Raw genomic sequence first — 22729 nt, 5'->3', positions numbered from 1 at the left:
GAGTCGTATATATACCTGATGGGATGCGCTCACCCTACCACCTACAAGGAGTTAAACTTACACAAAGAGAGAATTGACTAGGTGAGAGTCAGGGTAGGAGGGCACATTCAGACCGACGACTACCTTGGCCCCTTACAAGCCTGCGCGGTGGTTTCTCTTCAGGGAACGCGGCAGAACCCATCCCTACTTGCCTAACGAACCCATTAGTTCCTTTGAGAGTGATTTTACTTCCAGGTCGCTTCTAGGGCAAAGGCTTTTGTTTGCTACCACTCTCTGTAGCGGGAAAAGAACTGTACAGAAATGCAAAGCAAGCTCGTAGCAGCAGCTTCTTTGCGGCAAAGCATCGCTTTCCGTTCTGCTTTGGCAATTTAGGAAGAACCCAGGTTCTCAGGGGACGTGGGTGAGGGGAACTCCGGGTCGAGGAGCACAGAAGCCAAGAATCTTTTCCCTTTTAGCCACTTCACTCGTATCCCTCCCCAGCCCTCAAACTATCAACACAAATCCCTATGATCTCTACAAATGGGTGGTGGTGGTGGTGGTGGGTGGAGGGACATTTTCTTTCTCTTAAGACTCAAAAGGATTCAGTCTCCATCCTAAAAACCACATTAAAAGCCAAATAAAATCAAATAAGCCAAACCCAAATGGGTAGCAACTATCGCAAGAGAGAAGCAGCTGCTGGCACCTGCCTGGAAACGCGGCAGTTGGAAGCGGTTGGCTTTTCATCCTGAATTATTAATTTATTTATCCCCCTTATCGTCTCCTCCCCCCTTCCCCGACTGCTAGGCAAGAAATGTGTGTCTCCACATTCTCCCCTCCGCCCCCACCTTAGAGGAGTCTCCCACTTCTCGGTCGCGGGCCGCTCTGCCGCCCGCCCGCGGTGCCCGTCGCGTCCCTGGCCCTCTGCCGCCGCGGCGCCGCGCGGGGGGCGGCCCGCTCGCCGCGCGCTCCCACTCGTGCCCGGCCCGGCGCGGCCGTGGGTCCCGGCGGCGGCGGCGGGGGAGTGCGGGGGGGAGGCCGCGGGTGACAGATGTACTCCTCTGACAGCTCTCAGTATCAGCCCAGTGGCTCCCTGCCATTGGCTCAGTGCAATGGACCGGCAACGCCGCTCAATATAATAACACTCATGCCTGCCAGCAGCAGCAACTCCGAGTGCGGGCGCCGAGCGCGGGGGATGCTGCTGCCGCCGCCGCCGCCGCTGCCGCTCGGGCGGCTCCCGCTGCCCGGCTTCGCTCGGCCGCGCGGCCGGCACTAACTCGCGCTGGGCTCCTCTCCGGCTGTCCGGCCCCTCCCAGCCCGGGATCCTCCCGCGGGGCGCATCGCCCTTAGGCGAAATTAGGAGAGCAACAGAGCCTGCTAGGGAGAGCGCGGCGAGCATGCAGAGGCGGAGGAGCCTCGGTGCGCAGGGCAGAAGCGCGTAGTGAGCCTGTCTCCGGAGGGCGTGCGAGAGAGGCGGCGGTTCGCCCTCCCAGCGGGTCCCTCACCCACCCTCCCGGGCCCCGGCGCGCTGCGGCGGCGGGCGCGGGGTGCATGGAAGCGGCGGCTGCGGCGGAGGAGGCGGCGGCTGCCCCATGGAGTGTTACTACATTGTCATCAGCTCCACGCATCTCAGCAACGGACACTTTCGCAACATCAAGGGAGTTTTCCGGGGCCCTCTCAGCAAGAACGGGAACAAAACTCTGGTAATCGCTTCTCTCCTCTCTCTCCTTTTTAAGAGGGCATTTGGAGGATTGAGGTTACTGTGAGGCTTTGGGGTGTCGCTGTTCAGTCTGGTTTACAGTATATTCGTTTCTTTATCTTGTGGGCGTGGGGTGAGAATTTGGTGTAGAAAAAGGCAGGAATCTCAGGGAAGCTGTGATCCAAGGCTTTGGCTTACGCTTCCCCCAACGCTCCGGACTCTCCACCTCATTTGCACCGGTGAAAATTACCACAGTTTCTTCTTATTTGATGCAAATTGTGTTAACAGGACCTCTTTTAAAAAAGAAACGGAAATAACCCTAACCCCAAGTGACCCTATAACCTCCGTCGGCTTAGGAAGCTGAAGGTGAATAAGGATGTGGATGTCTTTATGGAGGCAGAGAGCCATGTGACTGGTGGCCCGGGGCAAGTGGCGGGATTGAGTGATGGTGTCAGGAGTTTGTGTTCAGGCTGTCTCTAGAAGGACTGGCAGCAAACTTCTGTAGTGAGAAGTTGTCAGTACAAAGCTTAACAGAGTGACTACAGAACCCCAGGCCATCAACTTTAAGCTATTGACTCAAAAGAGGTTGTAGATAAGTGTGTGCGGTGAGCATTCTGACACAATCAGAGCCAAAAAGGAAAAACGTGCCAGACAGAGCTCGTGCAGTCCTGGAAGGTTCTCACTGGACCACAGAGCTGCTTTTTTCAGCATTCTAGGATGAAAAGGACTCCTGATTGGTGAGAAATGTGCTGAGCATTAAGATAGTTCAGGGCCACAGCTCTTACTTTTTCCTTTCCCATTCCCTCTTAGCTGCAAAACCTTGCAGAACTGGTTCGCAAGTCCTCGTATCTCCTGAGAAGTATGCATTTCAATAAATAAAAAAAAGGAAGTATAGGGAAGGCTTATTAGGAGGGAAGACTTATTAGGCTTAGTAAGGCAGAGTAGAGCTAGAGTGAGGTGATGGTATGCAAATATATGCATCACTAAAGTCTGGTTCCTTTAGCAAGCAACACCCCCCACCCCCACTATACAAAGTGATGACTGCTTAGCCCTGAATAAGTAGAGAAGTGTAAGGACAGACTCAATTAGTCCAAAAGTAGAGTATTCTTAACTTACATTTCTTTATATATCTTAAAATATTCTACATAATTAAAAAAAAATGTGCTGTGCTTGTGTTTTCCAAGAATGAAAAGTTCTCTTCTGAAGTTTTAAGTGAGTTCTGACATTGATGTGATTTATTTGATTATTTTCTTTTCTCCCTTGAAATCTCTTGGATACCTTCGTCTCAGCTCATTTAAGACATAAAGAAACAGAGTTGGTTTATTGCTTTTATTTTTGTCTGGATAAGATTGTTTACTGTTGTTGATCAAAGAAAATACTCTTCTGTGGTCTTCCAGTAGAGTACCATACAGAGCAATAGGCACAGGCTGAGGGAATGATGGAAAATGTTTTGGCTAGACTCAGAGAACTCAACAATATGTAAAGGTAATTTTTTTAGGGGGGAAACACTTTGTTTTGAAGAAAGTATGCACTGGTTTGTTTTTTAAGTCATGTTTCACTTATAAGAAAAGACAGAGTTATTCAACAAGATCTCATCTTCATAATTATAATAATGGTGTAGGTAATAAAACCAGGAAATAAAGTTCATGGGGAAAAAAAAATATTTGCCAAAACGCAACTTGTTAAAATTCCGTAATCTTGATTCTTAAGTCAACTTTGGGCTTCCAGCAATGATTGAACTTGATTAGGCTGATATTTGCTGTATGTTTGAAGTTGATTAGTTCTTTATCACTCATGTTGACAAAAGATAGGTTAAAGTGTAGACCTGCCTGTTTTCTCTTCAAATTAAGATACATGTTTAAATGAAGCTATCTAAATTAGAGGAATACATCTAAATATATGCAAATGTAAGAAGCAACAAATTCCGTTAAAAAGGCTTAGAAATAGGCCTATCATATTTCTCTTATTTATAGTAAAAAAAAAAATTATGTGAACTTTGTAGCTAATCCTTCAACGTTGTGCTTACAAACTGCCTAAGTTTGTGTTTCCTGTGAAAGAGATTTATACTGACTGAAATGATGCAGATTTTCATATATGGTTCCTCCATAATTGAAAATATTAATTTAAAAAGTAATATATGTCATGTTTGCTTTCTGTGTCTTTTGATGATTTGTTATTGAAGATAATGAGACTCAAACCTGTTTTTATAATAGAAGAGATTCTAAATATATTCATAAGTGAATTTTTAAATTAAATACTTTTCTATACTTATCAAAAACTGTATTCTTTATAGCAAGTAAGATGCTATGAGAGCTTATTATAAATTAAAACTTACTACAAGCTAAAAACAGAAAACTGAACCTGAGACTTATTAGAAATAACAACCTTAATAAGAAACACAAATATTATCTTACAAATATATATGTTCCACAGTTTTCATGTAAGGATTTCTATTGTCATGTCATAGAGTGAAGTTATGAGATCTTTTTTACTTTTTTGCCTATTTGATTTTAACATATTGTGAACTTTACCTTTAAAAACATCATCACATTTTTGCATTTTAAAATTTGTTAGGTTTAAAGAATTTTAATATCTCAAGATTTTTTTTCCTATTTCAGGAAAAAAAATTTTTACTTAAAATGTAAAATCCATTTAGGGATTTTTTTTCCCCAAAGAAATTCCAATTATTTTCAGCCACTGGAAAGCAAATGGATATTCCAAATATTTTTTAAATTCATATTTTTAAAACATTATTTTATAGTCTTTAAAATTATTGAACTGATTTAAGATAGTCTGTAATTGTTGATACAGTGTTCTTTCATGAATTAGAAGTTATCTATAAAGTTACTTACAGAATAAAACTCAGTGTTTAATGACATTAATTAATTGCTTTAGTCCTAAATCCAGAATTCATATTCATACTGAGGAGATTATAAAAATGTAGAGACCTTTCCAAAGGTCATATTATGTCACTCACACAATACATTTTTGAGGATAATTAATGACTAAGCCTGTTGTTAACCTTGACCCTATTCCTGAGCCTTTAAATATACTTCTCTTCACAGTTAACTGAAAATACACAAATCTCCATTTTGCAAGGTCTTAGCTTCAAAGACAAAGGTCACTCTACTTGTGATGATTTCTGCTGTAAACAGTATCATATCTGTGATATAGCATTAATTCCATGGAATAAAAAATTAGCTAATATTTTATTAGTGTTCCAGAATATGTCTAAATAAGTTATGTGGTTTAATAACAGTGAATAAAGTTTAGCATCATGTATTCTCATTGTTTTTACTTAGATTTTCTCAAACCACCATTGTGTATGCATCTGTTTATTGGATAAAGACATTCTCTTATATTTTACAATCGATCCACAAAAGTTTTTTTGCCCTAATTATTTAAAAATTGTAATACAAAATATTAAAAAATAGTTTAAAAAATAATTTACATATGTATGTAATCACTTTTATTATGGAATTTGGAGTTTGTGGAACTTTGGAAATCATTACTAATTTGTTTATTGCATTGTCAGTTGCCAGCATTCTTTTATTTCACCAGAGTTTTATGTCTGTGTAAAGACTATTAAATTCAGAAAAAAGAAGTGCTGATTTGAGGTCAAAAAGTGAGTCATTATTATAGTGCAGATTTCCTGACTCTAGACAAATTATCTTCATAATTTTTATGCTAAATTAGAGAATCTATAGCAATTGGTGCCATAATCTCCATACTGATAAAGAGGTATTGGTGTCATCTATTGTTTGAGGACATTCTTCTTTTCCACTTCTTTTTAGGTGTGAATAAATAGTACCAGACTCACAGAATAGTTTGAATTCAAATTTATTTTATTTCTTGTTTATTTCATGTGAACATGGATAATTTTTGTCTTGCCTAAACCTTGCTTCTGAAGGCTGTCCTCCATTTCCAAAATATTTAGTACCAGGTTTGTTAAGAAAAGATGTATTGACTTATTAATCATTTCTAAACATATTGTTATTTAGTTCATTCAGATTTACTGAGATGCATTAATTGCAAAGCGCTAGTCTAGGCACTACAGGTTCTGTGCTAAGCATTATGCACTAAATATTGTGTTAAGATGTATTCATGTATGTGTCTGTTCATTTTGAATGTGTTGAAAAATATTCACAAATTTTGACAAGTTTATATGTTCTTGTTACTCAAGATATTTTTGTATATATTCATTTTGAAAGTATGAAAAATTTCTTGGTTTTTTCCTTTGTGTATACAGGAACTCACTAAAATTAGATAGGTCTTTGAAATCTACTATATGAACTTGCTCTCATTATCATTGTAATAGTATTATGTCATTCCCTTACATGTTTCTGTATCTCCTACAGTTTATAATTTAAAAGGTTTCTCCACTCACTAAAACCCATTTATGTGGCACTTTTAGGATTGTGCCTAAGACTAAAGAAACAAGTTGTTAAATTTATGCTACTGAGATGTTATTTAATATCCTTAAGAATGGTCAAGAATGAAGGTGGATTAGGGTGAATAATAAATGACTAAACTTCCCCACACTATAGACTTAGTCGTATAGTCAGTTATATATTTTTTCCAAGTTTCTTTTACACTATCATGCATTGAGAGTCAAAGACCATCTTGTGTCTCACTTTTCTGAACTTAAGGTGTCATATATTCTTTGTCATACTTGTTCTTTATTCCAGCAGAGCTTTACAGCACGTGCATTTTCAGAACACATTATTGGAGTGAGGAAAATAAGATTGAAATATTGATATAACCTATTCAAAAATGTAAGCAGTATTTTAAGACAAATGTTGTCAAGTAATAGCCATGATTCCAACATGTCCTTTTTGGTTTATCAAATATTGTATAAGTTATTTTTGATAGTTGAAATTCAAATAGTGACACACTATCCTATGATATAACTTCTCTGTTATGCACCAGTATTTTCTAGTTTATTGATGACTGTTATTACTTTTTTGCTGAAAATACAGTAAGAGTTTTGGAGACCACTAATCCAGAGGTTTCAGATGGTTGTATGCAGGACCAAATTCAGGTGGCAGAAGTAGTTTCTTGAGTATGCACTGTGTTTTAACATATTAGAGCTTAAATACCATTCAAAGAGGAATACACTTCACAGTTTGCTGCTGTTTATACTATTCTTGTTTTTACTGTTATATAAATTTATTTATCTAATTATACAGTCTTGATCAATGAAGGCACTTGAATTTTCCATCCCTTGTTTAGTCTGAGAACCAAATTTTACATAAGGGTAGACAGAAACATTTTCGTCATTCTGCCCTTCATGGTACCAACTTTTAGGTAGACAGGAGTCTTCTGAAAAGTTTTCCACATGTTCATCTTTCTGTACTGTTTACCATATATTGGCTGGACTGCTTTACAGTATTTTCCAGATCATATATCTAGGCAAACTTTCACTTGGACCACTGGTGTTTTTGGTAATTTGTGTTGTTTTTGGTTTTTTAAAAAAATTAATTTTGAATATAATTTTATTCTTTAACTTATACTTTTAATATACATGTTTAAGTCATATAGTATACTTAGAAAATAGTTTTTGAAAGTATTATATACAGAAGAAATCATACTTTTTAATAAATGTAATCATAATATAGGGTTGAAATAATTTTCTCCAGTAATCTTATTTACCTGAGATATTATTATTGAAGGCAGTTGTTGTATATAAAGAGTTTGAGTAATCCTTTCAGAGAGAAAGAAAAAATAATCTTTTTAACCTGTAGTATGCTGAAGCCACAATTCATAGCAAAATTATTTATATCTGTCACTTTTTCATACTGCTAATTACAATATTGGGCTTCCCTGGTGACTCAGACAGTAAATAATCTGCCTGCAATGCGGGAGACTTGAATCTACCCCTCCAGTATTCTTGGGGTTTCCCTGGTGGCTCAGACCACAAAGTTAATAATTTTATTAATTCTGTTCTCTAAAATCTTAGCTGAAACCATTTGATCTGTTTTATCTCATCTAAATTATCCTTTGCTTCTGAGAAAATTCTTAGCATGTATACAATATTGTGATTGTGTTTTCAACTGGCAAAGTTTCATTAATTTTATAAATGTATTACACTATACTTCCTAGCACAGTATAAGATAAAGTGGGATAATAAAAAATTAAAACTCAATCCTAGTTGTCAAAATAGTCCATTACCTGATATAGTACTCTGGACTCCTTCATGATGGTTTGGCACCATTAGAAAAAAGTTACATACTTTCCTAAGTGTAAGTACATTTAATGTATTAAATGTTTATGATGACAATGCTATACTCAAATAGTAAGAAAACACTCTTTACTTACATAGCTTTAGAAAAATGAGCGATGCTAAGTGTGATGACTGGTTTTAGGTGTCAACCAGAGTGAAGTGAAGTGAAAGAATTAATTGCTCAGGTGTGTCTGACCCTTTGTGAGCCCATAGACTGTGACACACCAGCTCCTCTGTCCATGGGATTCTCCAGGCAGTAATACTGGAGTGGATTGCCATTTCCTTCTCCAGGGGATCTTCCCAACCCAGGGCTGGAACGCAGGTCTCCTGCATTGTAGGCAGATTCTTTACCAGCTGAGCCACAAGGGAAGCCCAAGAATATTGGAGTGGGTAGCCTATCCCTTCTCCAGTGGATCTTCCCGACCCAGGAATCGAACCAGGGTCTCCTGCACTGCAGGCAGGAGACCAACTGAGCTTTTTACCAAATGAGCTATCAAGGAAGCCTGCCTTTTCCCATTAACCTTTATAAAACTGTAAAATATATTCTTATCTGTTCAACTTCAATAACTAATCATACATGCATTTATTGTACATTAAGAAATCAGGCCATCTTTAAATGAGAGAAAGTATTTTTAAACTTTATATCAAAAGTATACATTTTGGTAACCTAAATTTAAGAAAGTTGCCTTTAAGTGGCTGTGTAATGAAGAGCTTAAGTTTTATTTAAAAAAAAAGTGTCTTCATGAAAAATATACTACCAGCCAGAAACTACCAGTACATCACACTAGTTGAACCAAGCAGGACATACTGCATACTGGTCCTTGTTGGAACAAGATGAACTGCACTCCAAGGGCAACCTTGATACATCTCATGAAGAGGGAATATGGGTGAATTTTATAGGTTTGGGGATTGTATAAGGTGCTTTTCTGAAGTTTATTAAAATACTGTTTCATTCTGAGTTGTTCTGTGAGAATGAAAGGCCAGTTCTGTGATTGGTTTTCTTAATGCTTTTTCTCTAATAGGCAAGAGGAACAGAGTTAGGGTAAAGCTGTAGTTGGTAAGGAAGCAGCTTTTGCTTGTTTTGGCTGACAGATGGGGATGTTTCATAACAAAAACAGTGTGTTTGTTTTTGTCTGTCCCCAAACACGATTGCAAAGTGGTCTTGTTTTTTCCTACTTAACTTTGTACTCATCAGTGACCTTGTCTGGTATTAGTGGACTGTGAGCCTGTGTATGTTTGATCACAGAACCATACCTTACTTTTGGAACTAGACAAGTGTGCCTGACATTTCCCAGGGGCTGCTCTTTCCTTTCTCAAATAGGACATGGATGGTTGCAAGGCAAGACCATCAGAGGAGCATTTCACGGAAATGAATTCCAAAGCTGGGGAGTTTTAGGGATGAGGGAAGGGAGGAGAATGATTGAAGATTACCAAGCTGGAGTGTGGACAATATTATCTTGTGCTGGCACTTCCTTAGGAGGACTCTTGGAGATAAACAGTCACCTGTCTCTTGAGAGAGATTCAGAAGAAAGGATTTTCAAGAGAGACAAACTTCAGTGGGAGCAAAATGGTGAAGTGAAACGTCAGTGAAAACTCTGAAGCTATAGAGATTTCATTGATAAGATACCCTTCTGAATTCAAGACACAGTCCAAATGTTTTGAGACCTGTAATGATATAGAGAATTTTGTCATAAAAGAGGATGTAACATAATCCAGTGGAGATTGAAGTCCAGGAAATGAAGAAAAATTTGGGAATTCTGGGGTTCTTGTGGCAACTGATATTATTAAAAATACAGGGTAGTTTAAAATGGGTTCTGATAATCCCAGTGCAGGTAGTAATTAGCAGTGGCATGGTGAACCAGGATAGAGGAGAAATCCTGTGGGAGGTACTCCAGAGTTCTTAGGCAACTTGGATGCCTCCTTTAAGACTGAATTATGTGCGTGCTTAGTCACTCAGAAGTGTCTGATTCTTTGCAAACCCTCATGGGCTGTAGCCTGCTGGGCTCCTCTGTCCATGGAGATTTCTCTAGGCAAGAATACTGGAGTGGATTGCAGTGTCCCCCCGCCCCCCTCCAGGAAATCTTCCCACACTAGGGATCAAATCCCAGTTCTCTCCCATATTGCAGGCAGATTCTTTACCATCTGAATTATACACAACCCTATTCTGAGCTTCGGATCTTTCTCCTGACTTTTGTTGAATTATCATGTCAGAGGGGCATTGTTAGTTCTAGTGCACAAATTTCCTTCCATATTCAGCCCCTGGGAGTAGGGGCTTGGGGAAGGTCAGTGAATTAACAGTGATTCAAGGTTACCCTAGCCAAATCGCCTTGTTTTTGTCCTTCAGATAGGAAACACCTAAAGAATTTGATGTGAAACAAGCAAATTTTGTGTAGAGGGAATTTCAAAAGTTGCCAAACTCATTGAATTATGGAAAAGCAAGAGTTTTGAACAATAAGTAATAGAGGAGGAAGTGAGACCAATTACAGAGAAAGAAGGGATTAATGATGAGAGATTTGAACCTGATTTTACTTACAAGTGGTCAAAGACAGGAAGATGGGATATAATATGGAATTCTCTCCTTGTTTAATGAAAGGGTCTCAAATGACATGATATAGTGGCCTCCAAGCATATCAGGGGAAATATGCTGGTTGAAAGCATACTTTATAACCAGAAAGACTTGGGCTCAGATCCTAAATAGACCCCTGTATCAATTAATAGAGAGTAAGATTTTTAGTAACCAGAATCCCAAATATCAACTTTGTACCTATATAGTATTTTATATAAAAATTTTAATATACTTAAAATATGAAACTATGTATATTTTGATATAAAGTGGCTTAAGAATATCAAGACTAAAGACCCTGATTTTATTTGTTATTTTTCCCTTCATTTGTAAGGTGTTTAGTGCTCCAGCCATTTACATTCTAAGGTAGAAAAAATGAGTAAAGAGGACAGATGAAAAGTTGAATATTCTTTTTTTTAAAGACGTCCTGCTCAAGAGTGTTTGCTTATATCTCTTGGGCTGAAGAAGTGTTATAGGACCACTCAAATACAGAAAAGAATGGAAACAGGATTAATTAAGCCAGCCACATTACTAAGCTCAAGAAAATAAGTGTTATGTTAATAATAATAATAAAAAAGAGGTAACTGATCAGAAAAGATAAATCTTCCACAACCTGTCACTAGCTATATAATCTTGGTAAAGTTCACCTCTCCATCAGTTACATGATCCTGAAAGAGAGATGATATTAATATCAGTGCCTACCTAGGAAACAGATTTGCATATCAAATGAGATGAAGCAAGTAAAGTAATTCACTCAAGGTTTGACACTAATAAACTCCCAATAAATGAGGGTAGCTGTTGACAGTATTTCATGCTAGAACATTCATATCTAGAATCTCATCTATTCAATTCAGTATGTATGAAGGGAAGTGAAGTGAAAATTGCTCAGTCATGTCTGACTCTTTGCGACACCATGGACTGTTTAGTAGTTTAGTCCATGGACTTCTCTAAGGCCAGAATACTGGAGTGGGTAGCCTTTCCCTTCTCCAGGGATTCTTCCCAACCCAGGGATAGAACCCAGGTTTCCCACATTGCAGGCAGTTTCTTTACCAGCTGAGCCACAAGGGAAGCCCAAGAATACTGGAGTGGCTAGGGTATCCCTTTTCCAGGGGATCTTCCAGACCTAGGAATCGAACCGGGGTCTCCTGCATTGCAGGTGGATTCTTTGTCAACTGAGCCCCTCAGTATGTATAAATTTACATAATTTGGACAGTTTTAGTATTGAATAGTATCAAGATTTCTTTTTTATCCCTGTTTATCCATGACATTTCTTACATGTTTATCTTCACCCCAGGAGTCATAAAATCTCCCTTAAAAATGGATTGGGCTCTAAATATTCCAGTAGATAAAGACATGAAAATCTTATGAACACTTTAGATATAAGAGATTCCTTTGGCTCATAAAGTACATGAAACTTATATTTTGTACTCCTAGGATGCTGGTTCTTAAGAAAAGCTTGGAATTTCTTTTAACTCTCTTCAAGAATTTCGGTAGCTGTGATTTCTTTGCAGTGTCTTGGATCACTACAGTTCTGGTGTTACAAAGTTAATATTTACACTAGGGGGAGACATAACATTTCCTCTTGCTCATATGGACAGGCATAGCAAATAATCATGCATTAATAAATTTGTCAGCTATAGGGTTATCACAGTTTATTAACCAAAAGTCACTTTAAAATTTTACCAACCGACAAGTTAGTACAGAAATGCAAAACAGATATGATGTATTTGCTATATAGCTTATTTGTGTACTTCCTCTACTTCAGTCACATGAGATAACATGTAATATGGAGCTAGCATAGCCTTGATGTCTAACCATGGCCTATTATATTATCACTCTTGGCTGTGAAAGTGTCAGTTTTTATTCTTGAATTTGATATTTTTGGTTTCTTCTAAGTACCTCCAACCTACTAGATTTATGATTCTTAATACCCCATTTATGTCATAGTTATCTTACAATTAGTTGTTATAGTTAATTTGTAATTAAATTTGATTGACATTTTCAGGGACTGCATTATTAAGCAAAAGGAAAGTGGACTGTGATGACCATTATTTGTTAAAACAAAAATAGCTATAACACAAAATAAAAAATATGTGAAATTGTGAAATCTAACCATTAATTTCATGATTGACACATGATATTAGAGAATAGTTAAAAAATATCTGAGACTCAAGTTTCTCAGTTTTACTAAAATTTAATGGAGTTTCCTCCATAGAAATTGGGATTAGGTTTCCTAGGGGAAACGTATACATTGCCTAAAATAACACAAACTGTTCTGCTTGTGTTACTAATCATTGTGAAATTATTGATACAACATGAAAGATGCATTTTTTATGGATCAAGATTTAGAGGAGTTGATACTATGATATGTGCTGCTACTCAAAAACTTCCAAGGTGTTTGCTTTTTTTTTTTTAGGTAGAATAATATTAATGAAATTTCAGATGTTGCCTGTTACATATTGCTGTCCTGAAGAGCCACATTTAAGACAATCTGTTAGCCTATTATTCCACAGAAAGGGTTCGTGACCTAAATAATAGTCATAGGAATCATAATAGTGAATCAAAACAGATTGATCCTCTTTGTACAGTGCCTAACATAGCTGTAAGCATGATTTGATGATGTAAGGAAAAAAACTACAGAGATTATTGTTTACTTATAATGTTAAATTATTTTATTTAAAATACTGTATCAATAATTCAGTTTATATATGCTATGCTGCTGCTAAGTCGCTTCAGTCATGTCAGACTCTGTGCCCCATAGACGGCAGCCTGCCAGGCTCCCTTGAACCTGGGATTCTCCAGGCAAGAACACTGGAGTGGGTTGCCATTTCCTTCTCCAATGCATGAAAGTGAAAAGTGAAAGTGAAGTCGCTCAGTCATGTCTGACTCGTAGCGACCCCATGGACTGCAGCCTACCAGGCTCCTCCGTCCATGGGATTTTCCAGGCAAGAGTACTGGAATGGGGTACCATTGCCTTCTCTGTATATATGCGATACTGTGAGTAATTATTCACCTTATAGGCATTAAATATACCAACTATTTTGATTTATTAATAAAGTGCCAATACAATTATGTCAGCTATAGAAACAATAGGTCTTGTGAGAAATTCATCTCTTTTCTCTCAGTACCTTGCATAAAATAAGTAGAATATCTGTTCTTGGACACAGGCAAATAGACATGTTCACACACAGTAAAATCAAGCACACACCTGCTCTCTCTCTGTCTACCCCTCTAACAGCTCTCCTGCCTCCTTCCTTCTGTCTTTCTCTCTAATTCCTCTCTTGCTACACTCTCACTGTTTTCTAGATGAACAGAGAGCATATTATTTTCCCAGTTTCAGACTGTCTGCATGTCTGTTTCTCAGGCAGCACATAAAATTCTACTAGCAGTTCTGGCCAGATCCAGACAGCAAAATGATGATTTACTTGAAAAGCAATTGAGAACTCCCCTTCCTCCCACCTCAGCCACCAGATATAATATCAGAGATCTGAAAATAATGCTGGAAAGATTTTGAGAAATCCGAAGCAACTTAATGGCCAACGTTCCACTGGATGGCCACAATCCTCGGAATTAAAAGTAAATAGAGAGAGATGGCTTCCTAGGTGGGGCAGTGATAAGGAATCCACTTGCCAGTGTAAGAGATGCAAAAGACACAGGATTGATCCCTGGGTTGGGAAGATCCCCTGGAGAAGGAAATGGCAACCTGCTCCAGTATACTTGCCTGGAAAATTCCATGGACAGAGGAGCCTGACTGGTGGGCTATAGCCCATGGGGTCGCGAGTTGCACACCACTGAATACACCCATACGCAGACACAAAGAAAGAGAGAAGGAGAGAGAGACAGAGAAAGAAAGAGAGAGAAAGGATGGAGAAAGAAAGAAAGGAAAAGGTAAGGAAGGAAGGGAAAGAAAATCATTAGTTCTTCTTAGGCAATATAGAAGAATATAAACTAATATATGAATGTATATCAGTTTAAACAACTAGATGATGGTACATTCAGATTTGCCTGGGATTATCCCAGTTTAGATTGTTGTCCTGGTAAGGCACTGCCTTTAACTCTTAGAATTATTCTGACTTGGATGATAATCTATATGGTTATCCTGCTAAACAGAAAAACATTTAGAGTGATAGGAATCGGCCTGGATTGTTTCTTCATTCTCCACCCTGGCTTGACACCCACTTTCCTTTAGGATCTGTTGGTTCTTATGAGAATGTTATCTACAGATGTATTTAGTGTTCTGCTTTGCCATTTTTCAACAACAGTGATATGGGATCAACAATAAGAATATGCAGTAATAAAATGGATGTAGTTATTCTTTCTCCCTACCTTTTGGCAGTTAGAGTTTAGCTGCATCATGGAAGAAGGGCTATTCAGAGGCAGGAGAATGCAGAGGCACAGGGTCCAGGGGAGATCACTTGAGGCAGCTTCAGTAGATGAAGAGGAGAAGGGAGCCACAGTGTGTTTCCAGTGGCCACACACCAGCCAAGCCTCGTCTGTGAAAAGTTCCTGGGGCTGAAGATCCAGCTGCAGTGTTCCAAGCTATTTTAGTGGCAGAATTTTGCCCAAACATTGCCAGTTTTGGTTCCTCAACAAGCCTCCTCTAACAGGGTCACCTTTGAATCTGTCAGCTACCTAATAGTCTTCCAATAAATGTATCTTATGCTTCATTTAATGAGTTAATTTTGGTTATTTTTAGCTTGGAAAAACCTGACTAGAATTAGGACAACTGTAGAACTGCAGTTTTTTTTTTTTTTTTTTTCCTGAGGATGTGAAACATTTTGCTGGGTTTTACATCTAGAGCATTTTGACAGTGTTTCACTCTCTCCTCTGCTTCTGATCATTCTCCTTCCTTTTTTTTAAAAAAAAAATTATTATAGAATGTTTAATTGTTATTCTGGTTTGCCTGGGATAATCCCAGGAAGTAGTGACACCTTTGTTTAAATTCTGGGTATGTAACCTGGGCCAGTTATTTAACCTCTGTTTCTATAACTAAGTCTATACCTAAAAATAACAAGAGCTGTAATTCATCTAGCTTCTGATGTATAGCAAGTGTTGTTTTAACCATGGGTTTCCCTGGTTGCTAAGATGGTAAAGAGTCTGCCTGCAATGTAGGAAACCCGGGTTCAATCCTTGGGTTGGGAAGATCCTCTGGAGAAGGAAATGGCAACCCACTTGACTGGAAAATCCCATGAACAGAGGAGCCTGGCAGTCTACAGTCCATGAGGTTGCAAAGAGTGGGACATGACTGAGCGACTTCACTATTTTAATCATATTGCATAAATTATATATAATTTCTGATGAGATGCTTTAAAATGGGTACATGTGAACAGGACTGTTTTAAGGGTAAAATAATATAAGGGAATTCTCTGGTTCAGTGACTGGCACATAGTCAAAGTTATCATTTTTACCATTATTGATACTTGAAGAGATGTTTTTCCTCCTTTCCAAAGCCAATACATGGACTTCTGCTTTTCAGACAGAACATGAGAGATGCCAAATAAAAGAGAGTATAGGTGCTTTAGGGAGTCCAATGAAAGATAGGCCAGATAATTGATTATAAAATTTAGCATTTATATATGGCCTATGAGTGAATCGCCTGTTTTATCCTTAGCAGGAAAACTGAAGACCTGTAGTATACAGATACCAAACCAGGTGATCATAATTATCACCTGAAGATGTGGAAAATAACATCCTGGACTTCACTTCATAACTACTAAATCTTAATATCAATGGTGAGGTCCAGGAATCTAGCTTTCCTAAGAGCCACAGATGACTTTCACTGTCCTAGAATAAACCGCATCTGGTTTGGTATCAATGGTCTTGTTCCAGAAGGATGCTTAGATGTCACACGTTGATACTTAGTGTGAGAGACAAGGCCCTGTTCTCCTCTGTCCTTTCTTAGTTTCTCTGCCCAATATGCCTCTTCATCCTACCCCTGCCTTCAAGTAGTCCTTTGGAAAGCTAGTAAAAATGCATTTGTTTCATTGTAAAGAAAAATGACATTAGTAAAAAAGTTTAGGTACAAAATAACTAATGGACATAATCTTAAAATTTAGTAGAGTACATCTACAGAAGGGATGAAAATGTAAGACTATGTGGTAAGCAGAAAAAATGTCTAGTTCTAGGTTCTGCCTCATGAGGCAATTTAGTTAACTTGGCTAATTTCCTTTTCAACTATGCTTTCAGTGTATTATTTCATGTAGAAATTAAGGGTAGTAATGCATTTCATGCTTTTTTAAAATTATTGTTTTGAGTAGCAAAGCAAGTGGTTGAGCTAGTAACTGTATAAACATGCGGTAATTTACAAAATAAAAAAGATGTAAAGGTAAATAGTTACATGAAATACAGGGTGATAGTATGCACTTTTATGAGAAGTATATCAAAGGTTTAACACTGATAGACTAGAAAGAAAGTGAAAGTGAAGTCGCTCAGTCCTGTCTGACTTTTTGCAACCCCATGGACTGTAGCCCACCAGGCTTCCCCATCCATGGGATTTTCAAGGCAAGAGTACTGGAGTGGGTTGCCATTTCCTTCTCCAGGGGATCTTCCCAATCCAGGGATTGAATCTGGGTCAGAGGATAAAGCATCTGCCTGAAATGCAGGAGACCCGGATTCAATCCCTGGGTTGGAAAGATCCCTTGGAGAACGAAATGTCAAGCCACTCCAGTATTCTTGCCTGGAGAATCCCATGGACAGAGGAGCCTGGTGGGCTACAGTCCACGGAGTCGCAAAGAATTGGACACAACTTCACTTTCACTTTCTCCTGCATGGTAGGCAGACGCTTTTTCCGTCTGAGCCACCAGCAAAGTAAAATCATATATCCTAATTACATCCTTATTGTCAGATGATATACCTCAATGACTTCTGAGATTCAAATTCAATTACATATTTTATTTATAAACTTTGGTATTCTTATTATTTATATATATGGCATTACCATTTATCATTGCTTAGAATTTTGTTTGTAATGTGATTATGATACCATCAGAGTCAGTTTCTACAATAGCAACTACGTAATTGTCAGTTATTTAATATAGTTTGATAAATCATCTAAGTGTCTTTGATTAACCTTATCTAAGTCATGTTTTCAAATCCTAAGACGAAATCAACTCATTTAATGAAAGTTTTCAGTTTTTGAGCACTCATTAAAATATTTGATTTCATTTAATTATTTCAGCAACTCTTTAACTGTTACAATTGTGACTTATAAATGAGAAGATTTAATTTTTAGAACTTATCAAGGTCCTCTGAGTTGTTTTAAATTCATAGCTGTCTTGTGAACACTATGGAGAGTGGATATGAACACTAAGATTTAACATACATATGTCCATGTCTATTCCATTTTGTTTAGTTTAGCACAGAAATAATGAATACCTCATTTTTATATTCTAGAATTTATGGCTATGCCAGTTATAGAGATTCAGAATTAGGAAATGTATATATAAATCCACAACTATTTTCCCCAAACATCGTGGCTTTATTTAAAAAAATATGTTTATTCTTTCATCTCTCTGTTTTCCTATTTTTGTTACCAATGTCTGGACCTTTAAATAAAATTTGCATTACTGTGCATTTGCTTATCACTAGTGGTCAATGAGGAGAAGGCAATGGCACCCCACTCCAGTACCCTTGCCTGGAAAATCCCACGGACTGAAGAGCCTGGTGGGCTGCAGTCCATGGGGTCGCTAAGAGTCCGCACAACTGAGAGACTTCATTTTCACTTATCACTTTCATGCATTGGAGAAGGAGAGTCCCAGGGACGGAGGAGCCTGCTGGGCTGCCATCTCTGGGTAACACAGAGTCAGACACGACTGAAGCAACTTAGCAGCAGTATTCAATGAAGACAAATTAATGTACCTTTTTCTTCTTAAGGTAACAGAACAGAACTAGTTAATTAGACTAAATAATTTGTATCAAATGGTGTGTTTCTATATACATTACATAGTGCACCAAGGCAGGAAAAAAAGATACTTTTTACTAAAAATATTATTTTAGTAAAATTCAGGTCTTAGGATATTTTTTATATTTTCAATTCACTTTAAAATTTCTTCCCCCAGCTTTGTTCATTTTTAGTGTTTGCAATCTTCTATTTACTAACTACTAAGAGTAATAAAAGTTCTCAAACTAAAGCAGATGATAAATTATCTGCAAGTTATTTATAGCTGAGAGAGCACCATCATATTCCAGCATACGTTATTGGGTTTTTCCTTTATAGAAATAAGATAAGAGAAGCTGTTCATTTTCTAATCACTGGGCTTTGCAGCACACATTTGTAGAGGGTTGGCTTTCAGCTTTAGACAGTTCATAATGTGTAGGCTATCCTCTCATCTTTCTCAGAAGATTATTTTCAGGGAGAGTACAAGAAAATGAAAAGATCTGAAACCTTTTAATATATCTTTTTGGTAAAATGCTGGTGCGTCTAAATTTATTTTCCCTTAATTGCTGGCTGTGCTGCAGAGGAGAGGAACAGGGAATGGGAGGGGCAATGAGAAAAGCACCTTGTGATGTGTGAACAGAAAGGAGACGCTGAGCAGCCCTTTGGTATGATTTGTAAAGAACTTTCTACTCTATCATCACCAGTTTGACCCAAGACTAGCTAAACTCTGTGTGTGTATGTATGTGTGTGTGTGTGTGTGTGTGTGTGTATGTATTCAATACAAAAACTTTAAATGTAGATACAAGCTATTCTGGAGTATCTGGGATCTCAAGAGATGAGGAATATTTTTAAGGATTAAGGTGGTCTTTATGCTGAGAAAATATAGGAACTTTTGGATCTAGAGAATAAAGGACGTCAGTCTAATTCATTACAAAACAGAAGCTAGAAACAAAATCTGTATGGCTAAAAATAAAATCCCTGCATCACATTTCTTGTAAGGTCATGAGTTCTATTCAGTTTAGTTGCTCAGTCATGTCTGATTCTTTGCGACCCCATGGACTGCAGCATGCCAGGCTTCCCAGTCCATCACAAACTCCAGGAGCCTGCTCAAACTATGTCCATTGAGTTGGTGATGCCGTCCAACCATCTCATCCTCTGTTATCTATCCCCTTCTCCTCCTGCCTTCAATCTTTCCCAGCTTCAGGGTCTTTTCCAGGGAGTCAGTTCTTCTCATGAGGTCGTCAAAGTATTGGAGTTTCAGCTGCAGTATCAGTCCTTTCACTGAATATCAGTCCTAAGGACTGATTTCCTTTAGAATTGACTGATTTGATTTCCTTGCAGTCCAAGGGACCCCCAAGAGTCTTCTTCAACACCACAGTTCAAAAACATCAATTCTTCAGCACTCACATTTTGTATAAATATGTAAGGTCATATTTTATGTAAATATGTAAGGTTGTATTTTATGTAAATATGTATTTGTAATATAGAAAGCATATGATTTTTAACCAGGCAGGTACCATGATTTCTGCCATTTTGTGATACTTATGAAGAATTGAAGAGAATCTATAGATCTTTACAGAAATTATGAAAGCTTATGAGTGCTTCAGTCTAATTTTGTCCTAAGTTGTATTATAGTCACAATCACAATAAGTGGTATCTACTTATATATTTTTATAATAGTAATGCTATAAGCCTTTCCATTTTACAGAGAATACTATAACTTAGAGTTCTGTTAAGTATACAATGCCAATTTTAGAAATTACTAGCAAAATACATGTTCTTCATTCTATCCTTTAAACTGTTTATATTAAATCTATACTTAATAACAAAAATATCTCAAATTAGAAATTAAATATACATTTCTGAAAGTAAATATTACTGGGCAAGTAAATATTGTAGCTTTTATAAATTTTAATTTTATATCACATGATTTTATAGGTTTGACAGATCAATAGTGAATACTATTTGAATAAATTAAAAATATAAACTATTAAAGACTATGACAGAAGCATATGAAGAACAGAATAATTGCATTTAATCATAACTTAAGTTACTATCTATAAATCCCTCATATCTATTTTGTGTGCCAAATATTTCACACAATGAAATTAGAATTCAGTAACTTTAATATAAATTCAGAGGGACAAACTGTGTGACAGAGGTTTCTACAAATATAAAGTAAAATACACTGCTTTATTTTCTATTAAATAAATTGGCTCATAAAGATAAAAATTACTATTTTTGCAAATTGATTCATAAAAAAGAGGAAGGGACAGCTATGATTTTCAATGAAAGGAAGACTGTCTGTGAAAATAAGATTGCATTTTGCCAATAGGGAGGAATCTAAGTGATTTGATTTTTATTTTAGCAATTGTCTCTCATTAAAAATTGGCAAATGTACTCATGTGTTTATTCATCAAGTATGAATTAAACAGGGTGGTAACATGATCTGATGATTTTCCTTTTCTCCTCTAGTAGTTGCTTAGTCATCAGGGTGTGAAATCACACCTATTCTCCTTGCTTGAGCCTGATGAAAGTTATCCTCAAGGAAAGTATCACAAGATAAGTGGAGAGACAGGAAAAGATTTTTCAAATAAAAGATGAAAAATAGTAATTAATGAGATATAATAAACAAAGAAGAGTTGTAATTATTGTTGTGTCAAAATTACTTGATCCATTCCATTAGCTATAAACATTAACATCCTACAGATATTTTTATAATTTCAGAATCCAAGGAAAAAGGTAGATTACTATTTTTCAATTATAGTAGATATTTAAAAAGAAGTAGATGTCATTGATTTAACAGTTGAATATTGGATTTTAGTGGATTTATTTTTCTATAAATTTAACTTCTTGTTATTGAGAACAATGAATAGATTACTGGGACATAAGTAGGTAGTTAATTGATAGATAGACACAGACAAATATACATTGCTATTAATTTATGTTAGTTTTGAAACTTTAGAAAATTAGAAAGTAAATATCATACATATACATGTAAAATACTCTTGGAAATTTTGTTATATTTTCCCAGACATTTTTCCTATATCTAACTTTACTTAGAATCATTTAGAAAAGTTACTTTCTGGTTAAATATTTTCTTTCTATTTTTAACAATGCTATCAGATAATTTTTTTAAATATTTAGATACTTAGGATCGAAATTTAGAACCCTGATAATTTTCTAGTAAAATACATTATAAACTTGTGTTTTAGTCTCAGTAACGAATTATTTTCCATTCATCTGCATTAAATGCTGATTATATTGTCTATATATTTGCATAGATTGTATTGTATCTTTCATCTATATATTTAGCTGGTTAAGTTGGCATAAGTCAAAGAGAATTGGATTGAGAATTTGAAGACTGAGTTCCTGTCTAGTTAATTAAAACTTAGTTTCTGGATAATTATGTATGATGCTTAAAAAAATTATTTATTTTCTCTGGGGTATATATATATGTGTATATGTATATATCCATTTATTTCTATCTTTCTGCAATACAATTGATTACCTCTGTGTATCAGATTCTACACTCACTATTAATACAATGGAAGGCAATAAAGACTTGGTTCTATGCTTCTAAATCTGTGTAATGCAGTGGTCTATAGAGTAGGGGGCATGCACCCTAGAAAGTGTACAATATATTATACTTTATAGGGAGCAAGTGGAAATATGGAAAGTAATCTTTATATTTGTGATTGTCTCAGTTAAAATGTTTTTATACTGTTTTATTCTGTGTAGAAATGCATGTTTATGTTGATATATTAGCTTGAAAGTCTTTTGTTAATAGGATTGTGCTATCAAGCAAATTCAGAGACTGGATTAGTATAAGGAAAAAGAGTTGAATGAAATAAAACATTTTATTATAGCCAAAGACTGTATCATTTTTTTGAAATATAAATTTATTTATTTTAATTGGAGGTTAATTACTTTACAATATTGCATTGGTTTTGCCATACATCAACATGAATCTGCCACAGGTATACATGTGTTCCCCATCCTGAAACCCCCACCCTCCTCCCTCCCCGTACCAGCATATGCACCAAAGAAACCAGAATTGAAAGAGACAGGTGTACCCCAATGTTCATCACAGCACTGTTTATAATAGCCAAGACACTATCATTTTTAAAGAAAAACTGTAATGTTGTTTGCCTTGGACATTATGAAATGTCACACTTTCGATGCCCCCTGCAGTTTTACAATTGAGCATCAATTTGTACATAGTATGTTCTAGACACATTTCCAAGCAATTTGTTTGAATTAACATAGTAATCTTCGCAGCAACCCTATTTGGAAGGTATTTTTGATTTTTATCTAACTTAAAAGTATCACTGAAATTCAAGTAATCTGTCTCAAGAGCAAGACCTCATATTCACTGTGGTAGCCTGTCTC

At 36.8% G+C, this 22729-nt stretch overlaps 1 protein-coding gene across 1 annotated transcript in view; it reads left to right on the top strand.

Moving 5' to 3' along the window:
- The first annotated feature begins 1334 nt into the window (after positions 1-1334).
- The window catches only part of ZNF804A (zinc finger protein 804A), a 351091-nt gene continuing 329696 nt past the window's right edge, over positions 1335-22729 (top strand). The window contains exon 1 of the mRNA XM_027964752.3: positions 1335-1679. Coding sequence (XP_027820553.2) covers positions 1569-1679 — 111 coding nt within the window. The 5' untranslated portion in view covers positions 1335-1568. The remainder of the gene's footprint in view (positions 1680-22729) is intronic.

This window comes from Ovis aries, chromosome 2 (genome assembly GCF_016772045.2).
Source record: "Ovis aries strain OAR_USU_Benz2616 breed Rambouillet chromosome 2, ARS-UI_Ramb_v3.0, whole genome shotgun sequence".
Classification (NCBI taxonomy): Eukaryota; Metazoa; Chordata; class Mammalia; order Artiodactyla; family Bovidae; genus Ovis; species Ovis aries.
The sequence above is the reverse complement of the archived record's forward strand: the minus strand, read 5'-3'. Positions and strand labels throughout refer to the sequence as shown.